The sequence below is a fragment of the Mobula birostris genome, chromosome 17 (genome assembly GCF_030028105.1).
Source record: "Mobula birostris isolate sMobBir1 chromosome 17, sMobBir1.hap1, whole genome shotgun sequence".
In the NCBI taxonomy this organism is placed as follows: domain Eukaryota; kingdom Metazoa; phylum Chordata; class Chondrichthyes; order Myliobatiformes; family Myliobatidae; genus Mobula; species Mobula birostris.
In genome coordinates this window covers 1,571,518-1,591,476 of record NC_092386.1, presented here as the reverse complement: position 1 = coordinate 1,591,476, position 19,959 = coordinate 1,571,518, and the positions used below count along the sequence as shown (strand labels likewise).

The window sequence follows — 19,959 nt, the reverse complement described above, 5'->3', positions numbered from 1 at the left end:
ATGAAGTGGCGGAGCAGAATTGATGGGCCAAATGGCCTAATTCTGCTCCTTAATCTATGGTCTTATCTTTGTCCTCAATTTTATACACCTCTATATGATCATCCCTCAGTCTGCTATGTTCCAGGGAATAAAGTACTATCTTGCTCAACGTCTCCCTATAGCTCAGACCCTGAAGGCCTGGCAGCATTCTCATAAACCTTCTTTCCAGCATAATGACAGGGTAACCAAAACACTCCAGGTGTGACCTCATCAACTTTGTGTACAACTGCAATATAGCATCCCAACAGTGCTGTGAAAAATGAAGGCCACATTCTTCACCACTCTGCTTATTTATGATGCCACTTTCAGCAAACTACGTATATGTACTCCAACGTCTTTCTGCTCCTCAATGCTTCCTAGAGCCCTACCATTCACTATATAATGCTAGCATTATTTCTTATTTATTTCAGTAACCGTGTAGAAGCCTGGACCAGGGATGTCAAGTTTTTGCTCAGACAGGAAGGTAGACCGATAGCAGAGCTGGTTGGTAATGAATCAACTGTAAGAGTCATGGACCGTGATTGGAAAAATGTAGATAAGGCAGCTGAATGGATACGATACAAGGCGACACAGTTAAATCAACCATTTGTTCTGAGTTTGGGTCTCAATTTGCCTCATCCCTATCCAACTCCAAGTATGGGAGAAGCATGTGGAGGGTCCACGTTTAAAACATCAGCATATTGGCTTAAAAAGGTACACTATGAAGCTGACAATACCCTTGCTTAAGTGTTATATTTATGTGATTTTTTAGTCAAGATTCATTCTTTACCTTTAATTACTTATTTAGCAATAGAACGGGCACTTCCAGCTCTTTGAGCTGCACTGTCCAGCAACCCTGGATTTAACACTAGATTAATCATGGGACAATTTACAATGACATACCATCTGGGATGTCCTTAAACTGTAGGAGAAAACCTATGCGGACACAGGATGGACATACAAACTCCTTACACGTCAAGGTTAAACTCCCCAAGCTGGAATAGCGTGGCATTAACCACTACGCTGCCTGGTGCCCAATGTTATATAATATATCAAAGTTCTAAGTAAATTGTATTATCAAAGTATATACATGTCACCTTATACAACCCTGAGATTTATTTTCTTGTGGGCATACTCAACAAATCAAAGAATAGCAACTACAACAGAATTAACAAGCCTGATAAGAGTTCTTTGAGGAGGTGACCAGGCATATAGATGAGGGTAGTGCAGTGGATGTGATCTATATGGATTTTAGTAAGGCATTTGACAAGGTTGCACATGGTAGGCTTATTCAGAAAGTTAGAAGGCATGGGATCCAGGGAAGTTTGGCCAGGTGGATTCAGAATTGGCTTGCCTGCAGAAGGCAGAGGGTGGTGGTGGAGGGAGTACATTCAGATTGGAGGATTGTGACTAGTGGTGTCCCACAAGGATCTGTTCTGGGACCTCTACTTTTTGTGATTTTTATTAACAACCTGGATGTGGGGGTAGAAGGGTGGGTTGGCAAGTTTGCAGACGACACAAAGGTTGGTGGTGTTGTAGATAGTGTAGAGGATTGTCAAAGATTGCAGAGAGACATTGATAGAGTGTAGAAGTCGGCTGAGAAGTGGCAAATGGAGTTCAACCCGGAGAAGTGTGAGGTGGTACACTTTGGAAGGACAAACTCCAAGTCAGAGTACAAAGTAAATGGCAGGATACTTAGTAGTGTGGAGGAGCAGAGGGATCTCGGGGTACATGTCCACAGTTCCTTGAAAGTTGCCTCACAGGTGGATAGGGTAGTTAAGAAAGCTTATGGGGTGTTAGCTTTCATAAGTCGAGGGATAGAGTTTAAGAGTCGCAATGTAATGATGCAGCTCTATAAAACTCTGGTTAGGCCACACTTGGAGTACTGTGTCCAGTTCTGGTCACCTCACTATAGGAAGGATGTGGAAGCATTGGAAAGGGTGCAGAGGAGATTTACCATGATGCTGCCTGGTTTAGAGAGTATGCATTATGATCAGAGATTAAGGGAGCTAGGGCTTTACTCTTTGGAGAGGAGGAGGATGAGAGGAGACATGATAGAGGTGTACAAGATAATGAGAGGAATAGATAGAGTGGATAGCCAGCGCCTCTTCCCCAGGGCACCACTGCGCAATACAAGAGGACATGGCTTTAAGGTAAGGGGTGGGAAGTTCAAGGGGGATATTAGAGGAAGGTTTTTTACTCAGAGAGTGGTTGGTGCGTGGAATGCACTGCCTGAGTCAGTGGTGGAGGCAGATACACTAGTGAAATTTAAGAGACTACTAGACAGGTATATGGAGGAATTGAAGGTGGGGGGGGTTATATGGGAGGCAGGGTTTGAGGGTCGGCACAACATTGTGGGCCGAAGGGCCTGTACTGTGCTGTACTGTTATATAATGAAAGATTACTCTTCTAGGGCATTCAACCAGAGTGCAGGAGACAACAAGCTGTGCACATGCAAATATAAATAAATAGCAATAAATATCAAAAACATGAGATGAATAGTCCTTGAAAGTGAGTCCATTGGTTGTGGAAACAGTTTAACGATGGAGCAAGTGAAATTGAGTGAAGTTATCCCCTTTGGTTCAAGAGCCTGATGGCTGAAGGGTAGTAATTGTTCCTGAACCTGGTGGTGTGATGCTGAGGCTTTTGTACCTTCTTCCTGATGGCAGCAATGAGAAGAGAGCATGACCTGGGTCGTGAGGGTCTGTAATGTTGCATGGTGCTTCCCTGTGATAGTGTTTCATGTAGATCTGCTCAATGGAAGGGTTTTCCCCGTGATGGTCTGGGCCAAATTCACTGCTGTCTGCAGAATTTTCCATTGAAGAGCATTGGTGTTTCCATACCAAGCTGTGATGTATCCAGTCAATATATATTCCTCCACACATCTATCGAGGTTTGTCAAAGTTTTAGATGTCGTGCTGAATCTCTGCGAACTCCTCAGGAAGTAGAGGCACTGCTCTGCTTTCTTCATCATTGATGTGATTTAGTATACATCTTTCTGCAACGTCAGTGGGTAACGTAAGAATAAATAAGAATGTTTTAAATCTTGCTGAACTCATTTACCAGCACAATAAGTTTTTAAGGATATGACAAATATCATCATTCATTTTCTTCCCAAGCTCATTCATATCTCTCTTTGCTAAATGAACAAGTGAGATTTACAATGCAATCTGGAGGTTTCTTTGGCTTAGGTTCTTAACATGTAAAGATAAATTTTAATTTCATCCTCTATATACTCACTTTCAGGGACTCTTCATCTTATGTTCTTGATATTCATTATTTATTTATTATATTTTTTTTCTTTTTGTATTTGCACAATTTGTTGTCTTTTGCACTCTGTTGTATGTCTGTCCTATTGGGTGTGGTATTTCATTGATTCTGTTGTGTTTCTTGCATTTACTGTGATTTCCACCCCCCCCCCCACTAAAAATGAATTTTGATTGTATGTGATGATATATGTACTTTTGAAATCTGTTTGGTTTCTGTAATTAAAGGTGAATCATCGAGCAGTCAGGATTCCAAAGTGGCTTTCTTTCACTGGAATGCATCCTATGGACTATTATTCCTCCTACACCAAGAACTGTACTGGCAATTTCACAAATCAGGAGATCAGGGACATCAGAGCATTTTACTATGCAATGTGTGCTGAAACTGACTCAATGCTAGGTAACTGCTTCCTTATTTATGAAAGTTTCTATTGGATACTGTTTAGCTGTATATGTGTTAATTAGCTTGCTTATCCTGCAGGTTCATTACAGTGTGAACTCCACTGTATTGCAAACTTGATAGTATTCATTTCCACTACTCCTCCCCTTTACTCCACAGAACTGTGTTATTATGGTGCCATTCATGGGCATTTCAGAATTTGTTGATGGTTGAAGTCATTGGTAAAAGATTTTACTTATTTATTGGGATACAGTGTGGAACAGGCCATTCTGGCCTTTCAAGCTGTGTTGCCCAGTGATCTAGTTAATCACAGGAGCAGAGATTTGAAAAATGGATCAGGCACAGTTGAGAGATCTCTCAACTGTGGTGAAGAGGAAGGTATAGTTAAAGAAAAGGGAAAACCTCTCGGAAGCATTCTGGAAAATGTCATAACCATTACAGATGGAATTGGTATTTGAACAAGGGGGATAGGCAGGTATATAAAAACAGTTATCATGATATTGTTGATTTATTCTAAAAGGAATTATTATATACGCCATCCACTTATGGTACACAGTTTTATGTCTTCTCCTACACTGGAGATAACTACCCTGAACATCTCACCTGAAGTCTGCAGAATGGAGGCCTGCAAGGGCATGGGGATGGGGGGTCCATGGTTCCAATACAGAATCAAAGTGTCATAAAACACTACAGCATAGAAACAGGCCATTTGGCCCATCCAGTCCATACCGAACCATTGGTGTGCACCCAAACCACAGCCCTCCATAATCCTCCCATCCATGTACCTATCCAAATTTCTCTTAAATATTGAAATGGAACCCACTTGCGCTGGCAGCTCGATCCACACTCTCCCCACCCTCTGAGTTACCCTTCATATTCCCTTCAAACATTTCAGCTATCACCCTTAACCCATGACCTCACCCGAACTCAGTGAAAAAGCCTGCTTACACTTATCTTATCTATACCCCTCATAATTTGGTATACCTCTGTCAAAAAACCCTCATTCTCCTACGGCCCAGGGAAAATAGCCCTAACCTATTCAATTTTTCCCTATAACTTGGGTCTTCAAGTCCTGGCAACTTCTTTGTAAATTTTTTCTGCTCTCTTTGAATCTTATTGATATCTTTCCTGTAGGTAGGTGACCAAAACTGCACACAATACACCAAATTAGGCCTCACCGTTGTAGTACAAGACATCAGAACAAATATCTCTATCTGTTCTAAATGAACAAGTCAGCTCAAAAATGTATGAACCTTATCAGAATTTTTTTTTTAAACTTTGTGATTTTGCCAGATCATTCTGACAAAATTTAAGTTAATAGATTTGGATAATGGTTTCTATTTTTACACAGGTAAAATTTTAACAACTATTCATGACACTAGGCTCCAAAACAACACTTACTTAATTTTTACTTCTGATCATGGTGAGTTAGCAATGGAGCATCGTCAATTCTATAAAATGAGCATGTATGAAGGAAGTTCTCATGTGCCTTTACTGATAACTGGACCAGGTATTTCAGGAAGACAACACATTTCAAATTTGGTATCTCTTGTGGACATCTATCCAACTCTTCTTGGTACGTAATTTTTTTATTGTCTGAGATTAATGCGAGTATAAATTTAGTAATTATAATTATATTTGGTCAAGGCTTTGTAATGCAGGAGGTAATGCTATCTCAGTAAAATCTAGTCCATTATAACCTTGAAAGAATGAAAATGTCCTTGAATTGCAAACTCTAAGGTATTTAAATTTGGATAGTCTCGTGAGCTTTAATGTCTTGGCACCTTTTAAATCCACAATTAAACAAGGAATCCTTTGCGTCCTGATGAAGGACTTCAGCACAAAATATCGACTGTTTACTCTTTTCCATAGATGCTGGCTGGCCTGCTGAATTCCTCCAGCATTTGCATGTTGCTTTGGATTTCCACAATTGCAGATTTTCTCATGTCAGAGGTTACTACCTTGGAGGACCTACTTTCTAGCCTCTTCCCTATCTCCCTATACTCACTGTGCAGGATGCCCTCCTCCTCTCTACCTGTCATTGGTGCCAATATGCACCAAGACCTCTGGCTGCTCATCTCCCTTTTCAGAATCTTCTGCAGCTGCTCCAAGAAATCCTGGACCCATGCATCTGGAAGGCAACACACCTTCCTAGCTTCTCTCTTGTAGCCACAGAATCTCCTGTCCATCCCCCTAACGAACGAGTCTCCTATCACTACCACTATGCCCGACTTCACCTTTCCTCGCTGAGCCTCAGAGCCTGCTACAGTCACTGGTCTGACTGTCGTCGCTGTGCCCTGATAAGGGGTATATTTGATGCTGAAGGGAATGGCTACAGGGTAACCCTGCACTGACTGGACTGAATGGATTAAATACAGTTAATAAGCTAAATTCAGTTTTTACTTACTTTATTTCATTACAATGATTTTCAATCTTGTTTAGAAAATCCACTTACTTTTCTATTCAGATATTGTGGGAATCCCTCTTCCAAAAAACCTAAGTGGATATTCTCTACTCCCATTGCTAAGAAGAATTCCAAACAATATTTTTGTGAAAACCTCCCGACCTGACTGGGTATTTAGTGAGTTTCATGGCTGCAACGTTAACGCTTCCACCTACATGATTCGGAGTGGCAGGTGGAAGTACATAACCTATGCTGATGGGGTTTCAGTACCTTCCCAACTGTTTGGTAAGTCTTATTTTAAAAAAAACACTTTCAAATTCCTTTATAAGACAGAAAAGATTGATAATAATGACAATCATTCCAAATATATGTTTGTTTCAAAACAGAACCTGAAGCACTGTATAGACTACCTGTATGTTTGAATGGTTAATCAGACACTGCAACATTTCTATTCCATTGAATTATACCTTACCACAATAGTCAAGCTTCTGTTTTGTCCAGGTTGAAAAATCAGAAATGGTTTGTATGCGTTGCAAGGGAAGAGGGGGAAAGCCACTTGGTGCTTTGGGATAGCCATTCACTATTGAAACATCAAAATCATTTGTTTCTGTCTTCAGCTGAGTTAATTTATGAAAGGTCATGTTCCTTTCTCCCTCTTCTCTCATCCCCTGCAATTCCTCATATACTTTCACTCCCATCATCAATGGCTGATTGCATCATCTTGAAGTAGTTAACTACATCTCCCATTCGTTCCATGTCAGTGGACATCTGTGCTCCACCAAGTGCATTGTTGGTCTGAGAATGCAGTATCCCTGGCAAGCGGTTATTCTAATCAGGTTGCAACATTTTTTATCCCCTGGTTTCCCTACTTTAGCATTCAACTGTGCATTTACCTTGCGGTCAGATTTCAGATTTGAGGGGGAGCAGAACAAACATTGCAGTAAACATAAGACCATATGACATAGAAGCAGAATTAGGCCATTTTGCCCTTTGAGTCTGCTCTGTCATTTCATCATGGCTGATCCCAGATCCCACTCAACCCCATACACCTGCCTTCTCACCATATCCTTTGATGCCCTGACCAATCAGGAAACGATCAACTTCTGCCTTAAATATACCCACGGACTTGGCCTCTACCACAGTCTGTGGTAGAGCATTCCACAGATTCACCACTCTCTGACTAAAAATATTCCTCCTTTCCTCTGTTCTAAAAGGTCACCCCTCACTTTTGAGGCTGTGCCCTCTAGTTCTGGATACCCCCACCACAGAAAACATTCTCTTCACATCCACCCTATCTAGTCCTTTCAACATTCAATAGGTTTCAATGAGATACCCACACATTCTTCTAAATTCCAGTGAGTATAGGCCCAAAGCTGCCAAACACGCCTCATATGTTAGAAACATAGAAAGCCTACAGCACAATACAGGCCCTTCGGCCCACAATGCTGTGCCGAACATGTACTTACTTTAGAAATTACCTAGGGTTACCCATAGTCCTCTATTTTTCTAAGCTCCATGTACCTATCCAGGAGTCTCTTAAAAGACCCTATTTATTCGTCTCCACCACCGTTGCCGGCAGCCCATTCCATGCACTCACCACTCTCTGCGTTAATATAAGAAAAGCTTGCCCCTGACATCTCTTCTGTACCTACTTCCAAGCACCTTAAAACTCTGCCCTCTCGTGCTAGTCATTTTAGCCCTGGCAAAAAACCTCCGTCTATCTGCACAATTAATGCCTCTCATCATCTTATACACCTCATCCTCCGCCGCTCCAAGATGAAAAGACCGAGTTCACTCAACCTATTCTCATAAGGCCTTCTCCCCAATCCAGGCAACATCCTTGTAAACCTCCTCTGCACCATTTCTATAGTTTCCACATCCTTCCTGTAGTGAAGTGACCAAAACTGAGCACAGTACTCCAAGTGGGGTACTCTGGGGGCCAGGGTCCTATATAGCTGTAACATTACCTCTCAGAGCTTAAACTCAATCCCACGGTTGATGAAGGCCAATGCACCGTATGTCTTCTTAACTACAGAGTCAACCTGCGCAGCAGCTTTGAGCGTCCTATGGACTCAGACCCCAAGATCCTTCTGCTCCTCCACACTGCCAAGAGTCTTACCATTAATACTATATTCTGCCATCATATTTGACCTACCAAAATGAACCACCTTACACTTATCTGGGTCCATCTGCCACTTCTCAGCCCAGTTTTGCATCCTATCGATGTCCCACTGTAACCTCTGAGGCCATCCAGCTTGGTGTCATCAGCAAATTTACTAACCCATCCCTCCACTTTCTCCTCCAGGTCATTAATAAAAATCACGAAGAGAAAGAGTCCCAGAACAGATCCCTGAGGCACACCACTGGTCACTGACCTCCATGCAGAATATGACCCGTCTACAACCACTCTTTGCCTTCTGTGGGCAAGTCAATTCTGAATCCACAAAGCAATGTCCCCTTGGATCCCATGCCTCCTTACTTTCTCAATAAGCCTTGCATGGGGTACCTTATCAAATGCCTTACTGAAATCCATATACACTACATTAGTGGTCACCAACCTTTTTAAGGCCAAGATCCCCTATCTCGACCTAAGTGAAAGGCAAGATCTACCTACAAAATCGTTTAGAGAAAAAACAGCTCAGATTGTACTTCCAATTTGAGGCCTTTTATTTGGGCTAATTGTATTTGACACAAAATACTTCTGTCAAACTTTCAAATTAATTCAAACAAGAAAATACTGTAACTAGCATATCAAACAAGCCATAGCTGTCTTTCTTTAAGAATATTACAATACTTCACACCTGTAATTCTAAGTTTCATTATTTCATTTTATTTCAAACTGAAAAATAAATGAATAAAAATGGACTGTTGCACTCAGTGTGATGACTGGGGCTGAATACTTTCTGCTAGTTCCTGAAATTCGGCTCATAACTGCAGACAGCTAGTCTGAGACAGTCTGTGAGGTGTAGGTTTGCCAACTGTCCTGTATTTGCCAGGACATCTCGTATATTGGGCTAAATTGGTTTGTCCCAAATGGGACCGTCCTTGTCCCGTATTTCCCCCGCTAAGGTAGAGCGTTCCTATGAAACCTTTCGTGCCAAAATGGCGTAAAGCGAAGAAGCAATTACCATTAATTTATATGGGAAAAATTTTTGAGCGTTTGCAGACCCAAAAAAAATGTACCAAATCGTCCCAAATAACACATGAAACCTAAAATAACAGTAACATATAGTAAAAGCAGGAATGGTATGGTAAATACACAGCCTATATAAAGTAGAAATAATGAAGATTAAGCCAATTCGTGGGGAAAAAAATCAGCACGTACGCGCATGCGCAAACAGGTGCCCGTGCAAAGCTTCATGGTCACGGTAGTCTTTCGTGGGGTAAAGATAAGTGTCCCGGGATTTGACTGCTACTTTTGTCCCTTATTTGGGAGTGAGAAAGTTGGGAACCCTAGTGAGGTGTCTGTCAGTAAGTCAGCTCCTGTACTTAGTTTTAATAATTTTCATCTGTGAAAATGCAATTTCACATAGATAAGTTGACCCAAAATAGGCACTGACTTTTAGTGCTGTAAAACCAACGCGCACACTGCACATTGCTGGGGCCCCATCAGTAGTAATTGCCACCAGTTTATGAATGGGGATGTCATTTTCACAGACATATTTTTTAAACTCATTGTAAATATCCTCACCTCTCGTTCTCTCCTTTTAATTGCAAGAGTGAGGAAGTCTTTCTTTGTTGTAAAATCCTGGAAAGCCATTCTGACAAGTACAACAAGCTGAGCTGTTTGCATTACATCCAGGGATTCATCAAACTGTAATAAAAAAATATTCATGTCCTCTGACAGTGACCTTACCCTCCTTGGCACTGTTGCAGGGCCAAGTGGTATATTTTGTATTGCGGTTATGATGTCGTTTTTGTTTTTAAAGTCATTAAAAACAGTCTCTGCGGTAATGCCCATTGCTTCCTTGAATAAGTCGCCATCTGTAAAGGCTTCTTGTGTTTAGCCAAAAGGTGACTTACATGAAATGATGCTTTAATAACAGCCTGTTTTGTGAAAAATGATTGCTGGGCCTTCAAACCCAATTTCAGCTCCTCAACTTTCCAGGCATGAATTGCGCTCTTTGGGGGGTAGGTGTCTTTAAATTCCTGGTGTTTGGTGTTGCGGTGCCGCTCCAGATTCCCTCTTTTAGTCAGTGCTTGTGTTTGGTGGCACAACATGCATACACACTTGTCTTTCCCCAAGGTAAATAGAAATTCACATTCTGGATGGAATTTGTACGTTTTGTCTTCTTTCATGAAGCCTCTGCCATGCTATCAGGGTATCATGACCGATTGCGTCACCTCTGATCTGGGCCGACATTTACGTGTCGGGCGGCACCTAATTAATTAGCTGGTTTATTTTGGCTTTTTTCTCTTAAAAAATTTGCTGGGTGTGTTCCGACTACTGCTACACCACTGCCTGCTTCGTGGCCCGGAAGTTGGGGACCACTGCCGTATATTGATGTTTGCGACAGTCTGTACTCTTATCTAATCTGATTGGTCACTTTGATGCAGCACAAGCTACGCTGAAAACGCAGTGCATGGTGGGAGAACTACACACATGCGCACTGGGCAGAAAGAACGGAACTAAAACCCCGCAACCCGGAAACAATCGCTCTTTATAAACAGCTTTCAGTAGCAAAAGTATTGCTATATTACCATTATCCTAATTAGTATTACTTACTTTTATAATGCTCACATTACAACAATATTTGTGGTTTTTTTTTAATTTTTTTCGGGATCTACTGGGAAAGTCTCAAAGATCGACCGGTCAATCGCGATCGACGGGTTGGCAACCCCTACACTATATCTACTGCTCTACCTTCATCACTGTGTTTAGTCACATCCTCAAAAGAATTCAATCAGGCTTGTAAGGCACGACCTGCCTTTGACAAAGCCATGCTGACTATTCCTAATCATATTATGCCTCGCCAAATGTTCATAAATCTTGCCTCTCAGGATCTGTCTCTTACCTGTCTCTTGAGGCCAAGGTGTGACTACTTGCCTATAGCTCCCAATAATCACCTCCTCACTTTCCACCAGACGAAGGTCATCAAGCTGCATCTCCAGTTCCCTAACCCGGTCCCTAAGGAGCTGCAGCTTGACGCTTCTGGTGCCGATGTGGCTGTCCAAGAGGCCAGGAGTCTCCCAGACATTCCTCATCCGACACCCAGTACAGAACACTGGCCTTGCAGACATACCTCCTATTCTTATTTTTCACAAGTAACTTACCTCGCCTCGACCCATTATCGCCAAAGCCCCGTTGAGCTAAAGCCCTCCTACTCTGTCTGCCTCTACCCTGATACCCGCTCTATAAAGCTGTCTCCTTTTAAACCCTTCGCACTGGTCTAACTCGCTGACATCTATGCGCTTGCGCAGTCGTCCCTCGTTCCTTGATGTTAATCCCTTCATTCCCAGAATCGTCCTCGTGAACCTCCTCTGGACTGTCTCCAATGACAACGCATCCTTTCTGAGATATCAGGCCCAAAACTGTTGACAGTACCCCAAGTGCAGCCTGACTAGTGACTTATAAAGCCTCAGCATTATCTCTTTGCTTTTATATTCTATTCCCCGTGAAATAAATGGCAACATTGCATTTGCCTTCTTTACCACAGACTCAGCCTGTAAATTAACCTTCTGGGAGTCTTGCAGGGGCAATCCTGAGTCCCTCTGCATCTCTGTTTGAACCTTCTCCCTATTTGGATAAAACTCTGCACTATTGTTCTTTTTACCAAAATACATTATCATACATTTCCCAACACTGTATCCATCTGGCACTTGTTTGCCCATTCTTCCAATTTGTCTGAGTCCTGCTGCAATCACATTGCTTCCTCAGCAATGCCTACCCCTCCACCTATCTTTGTATCATCTACAAACTTTGCCACAAAGCCATCAATTCCATTATCTAAATCATTGACAAACAATGTGAAAAGTAGCAGTCCCAATACTGGCCCCTGAGGGATACCACCAGTCACTGGCAGCCAAACAGAGAAATCCCCTTTTATTCCCAGTCGCTGCCTCCTGCCTGTCAGTCATTCCGCTACGCATGCCAGTATCTTTCATGTAACGCCATAGGATTTTATCTCATTAAACAGCCTCACGTGTGGCACCTTATCGAATGCTTCTGAAAATCCCAGTAAATGATATCCACTGCCTCTCCTTTGTCCACCCTGCTTGTTACTTCCTCGAAGAACTTTAACAGATTTGTCAAGCAAGATTCCCCTTTACAGAAACCATGCTGACTTTGACCTACTTTATCATTAGTCTCCAAGTACCCTGAAGTAACATTTAATTTGGATTAAGAGAGGATACATTTTTCCCTTTCATTTTTCATGACCATATAGTCATATGATAGAGAAATTGATTTTTGGCACATCCTGTTCATTCAGCTCATTGTACTTATCTGTAATAATCCTATTTACCTGCATATCAACATTTAAGGGAAGCAACACACACAAAATGCTGGAGGAACTCAGCAGACCAGGCTGCATCAATGGAAAAAAATTCAGTCAATGTTTTATTCCGAGACCCTTCGGCAGGACTGGAGAAGAAAAAATGAGTAGAGTTAAAAGGAGGGGGAGGGGAGAGAGAAACACAAAGTGATAGATGAATCCAGGAAGGAGAGGGGTGCAGTAAAGAGCCGGGAAGTTGATTGGTGAAAGAGAGAGAGAGCTGGAGAAGGGGGAGTCCAGTAGGAGAGAACAGAAAGCCAATGAAGAAAGCAAAAGCAGGGAGGACCACCAGAGGGAGGCAATGGGCAGGCAAGGAGAAAACGGGATGGGGTATGATGCAGGAGAGAGGGCAGGGTTCATAACCGGAAGTTCGAGAAATCGATGTTCATGCCATCAGTTTGGAGGCTTCCCAGACAGAATATAAGGTGTTGTTCCTCCAACCTGAGTGTGGCCTCAGCATGACAGTAGAGGAGGCCATGTATTGTTATATCAGAATGGGAATGGGAAGTGGTATTAAAACAGGTGGCTACTGGGTGATCCCACTTTTACTGTCTGACAGAGCATACATGCTCAGCGAAGTGGTCTCCCAGTCTACGTCGAGCCTCAACAATATACAGGAGGCCACACTGGGAGCACTGACACAGTATATAACCCGAACAGACTCACAGGTGAAGTGTCACCTTACCTGGAAGGACTGTTTGGGGCCCTGAATGGTCGTGAGGGAGGAGGTGTAGGGACAGGTGTAGCACTTGTTCCGCTTGCAAGGATAAGTGCCAGGAGGGAGATCAGTGGAGGGGGACAAGTGGATAAGAGAGTCGTGTCGGGAGTGATCCCTGCAGAAAGCAGAAAGTGGCTGACTGACAGGAGGCAAAGAATAGGAATAAAGGGAGCCTTTTCTGGTTGGCTGCTGGTGACTAGTGGTGTCTGCAGGGCTCGGTGTGGGACTGCTTCTTTTCACATTATATGTCAATGATTTGGATGATGAAATTGATGGCTTTGTGGGCAAGGTTGTGGATGAGCCAAAGATAGGTGGAGGGGCAGGTAGTGTTGAAGCAGGGAGCCTGCAGAAGGATTTAGACGGATTGGGAAAATGGGCAAAGAAGTGGTAGATGGAATATCATGTAGGGAAGTCTATGGTCAGGCACTTTTGGTAGAAAGAATAAAGGCAGAGACTATTTTCTAATGGGGAAGAAAATTCAAAAATCAGAGGTGCAAAGGGACTTGGGAGTTCTCGTGCAGGATTCCCCAAAGGTTAACTTGCATGTTGAATTGTTGGTAAAGAAGGCAAATGCAATGTTAGCCTTCATTTCAAGAGGACTAGAATGTAAGAGCTAGGATGTAATATTGAGGCTTTATAAGGAGCTGGTCAGATCGCACTTGAAGTATTGTGAGCTGTTTTGGGCCCCTAATCTAAGAAAAGTTGTGCTGGCATTGGAGAGGATCCAGAGGAGGTTTATGAGAATGATTCCAGTAATGAAAGGGTTAATATGAGGAGTGTTTGATGGATCTGGGCCTGTACTCACTGGAGTTTTGAAGAACGAGTGGGGAATTCATTATAACCTATCAAATATTGAAAGGCCTAGACAGAGTGGATATGGAGAGGGTGTTTCCTTTCATGGGTGAGCGTTCAACCTGGATGTCGCAGCCTCCAATATAGGGACATCTAGTTAGAATGGAGATGAGGAATTTCTTTAGCCAGTGGATAGTGGATCTGTGGAATTCATTGGCTCAGATGACTGTGGAGGCCACAAATAATTGATTATATTTAAAGTGGAGGTTTATAGCTTGATTAGTAAAGGTATCAAAAGGTACAGGGAGAAGACAGGAGAATGGAATTGAGAGGGAAAATAAATCAACCATGATGAAATGAGCCAAGTGGTCTAATTCTGCTCCTATGCCTGATAGTCTTATGGTCTAAGGTGAATGTTGCCACTCAGCACTGTAATGTTGAACGCTCAGTTTGATCCACAGTTGTGTTTGTCTATTTTCCCAAACAAAATGTCAGGAAAGGATAAAAGCCATTTTGCCAGTCTGTGCTGAACTACACAGACTGTGGAAAGCCAGTCTTGCTGACCACAGGTTTTTCCCTCCCAGAATCTGTGTTTGAGAATGGTAACCATCTTCAAAACCTTTGCCATTATCTACCTTTCTGCTATGGTTGATTTTTAAATTGTTTAATGATGATAATGCTTTTTTCTCCATTCAGATTTGATTGCTGATCCAGATGAATTGATAAATGTGGCGACCAAATACACAAAAATTACAAGCACTCTCAATAAGAAACTTCGCTCCATATTGGATTACCCGGAGGTATCCAGATCTGTTCATCAATATAACAAGCTTCAATTCAGCAAATGGAAAGAAAGTCTGGGAAAGAATTACACAAATGTCATTGCCAACCTCCGATGGCACCAGAGCTGGCAAAAGAATCCTGCATTTTATCAAAAGGCAATTGAAAATTGGTTAAATTCAACTATTGGTTTATAGTTTTCCATGTATTATTACCTACAAGGATCCATGTCTAGTCGTTTTCACTTGTCTGCTTGCTGAAATTTGGAGATAGTAGATATTGTCCACAAATATGAAGTCAGAAACTATACACTCACCAATGAAAAGCAGGTCTACCCTCCTTGGCCTTCTACTTTCACAGCAGGGGTTCCCAACCTCAGTTAATTGTAGGGGTGTATGGTATAAAATAGGTTGGGAACTCCTGCTCTAGGGGTTTGTCAGACCCAATCTCAAACTCCTCTATCCAGACCCCTCACCAAATTCAACTCACCTCACACTCCTCAACTCAAGCAACTGTCCTCAAACTCCTCAGCTGAAACTGATTCTCAATCTCCACATCTCACACTCCTCTCCTCAAACTCCTGACATCCAACTCCTCAGGTCAGTTACCTCTTATCAAACACCTCTTGTCAAACACTCTCATCAAGCACCTCATCTTCAATTTCCTCTCCTGAAATTCCTCACTTTTCTCCTCAGATGCCTCCCCTCTAACTCCTCTCCCCCTTAAGTCTGGATCACTTTTCCTGTCACTCTTGTCTGAATCGCTTTCCCCACCTCTCCACCCCCCCCCCACCTTAAGTCTAGATCTCTTCTTCCATCCCCCTAACTCTGGATCTTTCCCCCCACCCCCTGTCCCCTCTTTGCCTCTGGATCTCTTCTCCCATCCCCTTTTGATTCCAGATCTCTTTCCCCCCCACCCTATACCCCCTCTGACTCTGGTTCTCTTCCCTGCTATCCCCCTTTTGACTCTGGACCTTCCCCTCCCACCCTCCTTTTCACTCCAGATCTCTCCCCTCCCCCACCCCCATTCCCCACCCCCTTTTGACTCCAGCTCTCGATCCCCATCCCTTTAACTCCATATCAATTATAGTCACAAATGGGATACTCTGACTTTAGGACAATTTCCCCCTCAGTTTCTGTATCCCTGTCACACAGTTGACCAGAGTATCCTGAAATGCTTCCTATTTGTGACAGTGATTGGATAGCTTCAATTGTATGTATTTGAACAGGAGTGGAATCACCTGTAAAGACCTTGAGTTTCATCATGCACCATTATATCTGCAATGTTCCAAGAACCTATCGTTGAATTTGTTATAATTCCTATCTGTTTGGTATTTTAAAACAATATCATTCAAACACAGGTACTGATATTTCAAATTGATGCTGTGATAAACAACTCCACCTCAACTCCCCGTCTCCCCATCTCTTTCCCATCCCCCTTAATAGAAAATGCCTAACGATCCAGTAAAGTATTGAAATGCCTAAAGCCAGACATTTCATTATTCTTTTCATGTAGTAGTGCTGCAGTGATTTTATTAGTAGTGTACAAATTATTCATTGATAATTGTTGTATTGACAGCCCAGAGTTTGTGCTTTTGTTGTAAACTGCTGTTACTCTGGTATTAATTTCTGCTCAGCATCTCAGAGAATGGCGTGACATTATCTGGGAGCATTTATGAAACAAGTATTTGCACAGAAATCCATGTGAGGTGACCATGTAACTTGTACAGTTTTCTAGTTCTCATTATATATCATATTGTTGTAGAGACATTCCAGATCCAGTTGCTATTTCACATTTAATCAGTAGTTTATTTATCCATTAATGACTTCCCTGGCTCGAGTTTACATATTTCTCTATGTTACAAAACAGAACTGCTTCATGGACTAATCAAATTTGTAAATACAGTATATTAATTTGTGAGATTTACTTTGAATAAAACAACTGCACAATAACTCTACTGTACTTATTCTTCATCAACATCACTGAAACATTTCTCTGCTCTTCATGGCTTTGCTGCTCTGGAACTTGTGTGCATGTCAAATGTGATGTTGCCTGCATCACAGTTGTGTTACAACAATGACTGCACCTTAAAAGCTATTCACTTGGCTGGAAACTCCTTTTGGACATGTTGAAGATGTGAAAGATATAATGTCACTGAAAGCCATTTTTTTAAATGTAGGTAAACCTCTTGCTATTAGCACATTCTGTTGGGCCCTGGTGTCCACATGGATTACTGGTCATGATCATTGTGGGTTCATTTGCCTCTGTAGAGACGTGAATGTGTAATCAAAGCTAACACCCATGAAACAATCACTGATTCCATCCTTCAACAGTGATGTTAAATCAAAGCACTTTTAAGGCTACTTGTAAATAATTTCCAAAGCATTCTATAGAAGCAAAATGGTGCTTTAGTCATATCAGTCTTTCAGTTAACATCACAATAATTGTATATTAAATGTGATATTGATCTTTGTGAGATCAGGCTGTATGCAAGTTGATGACTGATTTTTCCCCCAATACATTATGTATCAGAATTTCATAACTGAAATCAAGAAAGGTCCTAATGTTAACATTTTAGTGTAGCAGCTACTGTAACACCATTACAATGAGCCAGATTCAATTCCGCTGTTGTCCAATGAATCTGTACTTCCTCTGTGGAATGCTTGGGTTTTCTCCGGGTGCCCTGGTTTCCTCCCACATTCCAAAGGCCTACCAGTTAGTAGGTTAATTGGTCATGTGGGTGTAAACAGGTGTGTTTGGGCTGGAAGGGCCTGTATCTTCAAATAAGAAATAGGATTTCTGTATTGAATTATGAACCAGGAAAAAAGGCACAACAGAAACACAAACTGAAAGTTGTCTTTCAGTAACAGTTAACTGTGAATTCACCAGGAAAGCTGAGATTGCAGGTTGGCAAAAAAAGGAACGAAAACTGGAGAATCCATACTGTCTAACCAGATTTTCCTGACTTATTTTTTGTTTTACTTGGCAAGTTAAAGGACAAAGTCCAAAACTGCAAGAACTGAATAATAACTTACACTGTGTTAGGTTTCTTCAGCTTTGCCCCAGCCCCCACACCATTCTGTGTAACAATGATTGGAAGTACTGGGGGATCAATGGTTCCAATTTGTCCTCTTCTTACCTTTGAAGACACGCTGCTAGAACGACCGAAAAAGGAAGTGTGTGTAGCTCCTGATGAAGGGTCTCAGCTGAAAACATCCATTCTTCATATCTCTCCAGATGCTGCCTGACCTGCTGGGTTCCTGCAGCATGTTGAGTGTGTTGCTTTGGATTTCCAGCTCACAGGTGTGTGTGTGTGTGTGTGTGTGTGTGTCCTTATCAGCTACAAGGCAAGAAATAAATTGAAAGATTACAGTTGGTTTAAAAATGAATAAAAACGTTACACCGACAATGTTTTCTTTACAAAAAGGCGTAAAACAATTAAATGCTCACTTTCAAGCAGAAAGATAACAAAGTTATTGGTATATTTCATAGTTTCGGAATGTCGATGTTGACTCTGAATCTACTGTTAAGTAACTGACAGTCGGTGCACCCGGGATTCTTACAAAATCTCATTGCATTGTTAGGAGGATCCTACGATCAAAATATTGGTGGTAGTTTCCAGAATAAGTGGATTCCCAGTCCTGTGAAGTCGAATACGAGCAGCGGAGCCCTAAGAAGCGATTAATGTCGATCATCACTGTATCGCTAACAGAACGAAATACGTTGAATAGCTGAAGGAATAACGATTTAATAGAAGGAAAATGATCGAATACTTAATTGTTTTACGTTTGTTTTCCAAGTTGAAATGATCCAAATAATGGAATTACACAATTTACCGTCCAATCTCCACCAACAATAACAGAAACAGTATCAATTGAGCGAGGCACTCGACACAGAAAAGTTTGACAGATGCAGTCTTACAGGCTGGAGACGGGAGACGAGCCGTTGTCCACAGAAGCTGAATGGTGAACCGTGTCATCCTCGAGAGCGATGATGCTGGTGTCCTCCAGCCGTTTCCCAACTGCGCACAATTCCCTGTGGAATGTTTCCTCTCTATAGCCTTTCAGGCACGAGAAACACACTCTCTTCTCCAGTCGCCTTAAGTGGACGTTGTCGGTCCTGAAGAACAGATAGACATATGGGTTGACTGCGCTATCGGAAACCACCAAGATTCCAAGGACCGTGATTAAGTCAGTGTCCGCCTCTGTTATTGTCCCAAAGGCAAATTTCATCTCTAAAATAAAATAAGGCAACCTACAAATTATAAAGGATATAATAATTACTAAAGTCATCTTCAAAGTCTTTATCTTGGCTCTTGGGATTGAGCTTCTGGGAGCGATGGTTGGAATGAATCCATTGCGCTGTGCTTCCATTGCGCAGTTTTCGATGAACGATGCTCTCTTCCAAACGGTCCACAGAATTCTTATGAAGGCCACGCACAAAATGCAAAAGGGAGCAAAAAAGACCGTAATAGCTCCAAATATTGTAAACATTTGGAAGTGCCATTTTGGCATCTGACTAAAGGTATTGAAGCATTTCCCGTTTCCTTCCTGCGTGGTCAGTGTGAAGATGAACGCCTGGGGAGCTGCGAATATGAGAGCGCAGATCCACGACATAATCGTTAAGATGTTAGTGGGGAAAGGGCTGTCCTTTGGGTTGACTGTGGCGTGGTACCTTTCCGAAGCGATCGTCGCTATAATATTCGAAGAAGCAATCAGTCCAAAGACCTGGAAGACTTTGGAAAATCTGCACGCGAGATCACCAACTAGCCACGCATCTTCCAACATCTCCCAAACGACCTGAGAGAGCAAAGTCATGATAGATACACAGAGGTCTGCAGCCGCCAGGTTAGCGACGAGGAAATCAATTTTCCGCGTCTTCCTTCTGCTGCTGCAGATTTTATATACCACTGCCAGGTTCCCCATGAAAGCCAGGGTGAAAATGATGGTTACGGAGATGATCCTGGTCCGTCTTCGGTAAAACGGGTCTTCAAGAACTTCGCTTACATTACTTAATGCATCTCTAGTCCACATTAGCGGGGAGAAGTTGGCTTGAATCGCATTGTCCAAAGTTATCGCCGTCTCCAT

General features: G+C 42.2%; 2 protein-coding genes across 2 annotated transcripts in view; one reads left to right on the top strand and one right to left on the bottom strand.

Moving 5' to 3' along the window:
* Window positions 1-16,813, top strand: part of arsk (arylsulfatase family, member K) — a 43,919-nt gene extending 27,106 nt beyond the window's left edge. The window contains exons 4-8 of the mRNA XM_072281185.1: window positions 450-732; window positions 3,513-3,684; window positions 5,036-5,260; window positions 6,152-6,373; window positions 14,789-16,813. Coding sequence (XP_072137286.1) covers window positions 450-732; window positions 3,513-3,684; window positions 5,036-5,260; window positions 6,152-6,373; window positions 14,789-15,069 — 1,183 coding nt within the window. The 3' untranslated portion in view covers window positions 15,070-16,813. The remainder of the gene's footprint in view (window positions 1-449; window positions 733-3,512; window positions 3,685-5,035; window positions 5,261-6,151; window positions 6,374-14,788) is intronic.
* A 1,976-nt stretch (window positions 16,814-18,789) lies between these two features.
* LOC140211360 (probable G-protein coupled receptor 150) lies at window positions 18,790-19,959 on the bottom strand. The gene has a single exon (XM_072281036.1). The coding sequence runs from the start codon at window positions 19,957-19,959 to the stop codon at window positions 18,790-18,792; it is 1,170 nt and encodes a 389-aa protein (XP_072137137.1).

Excerpts from the sequence above, each read along its gene's own strand:
- LOC140211360 (XM_072281036.1), bottom strand. The coding sequence starts at position 19,959 with ATGGAGACGGCGATAACTTTGGACAATGCGATTCAAGCCAACTTCTCC.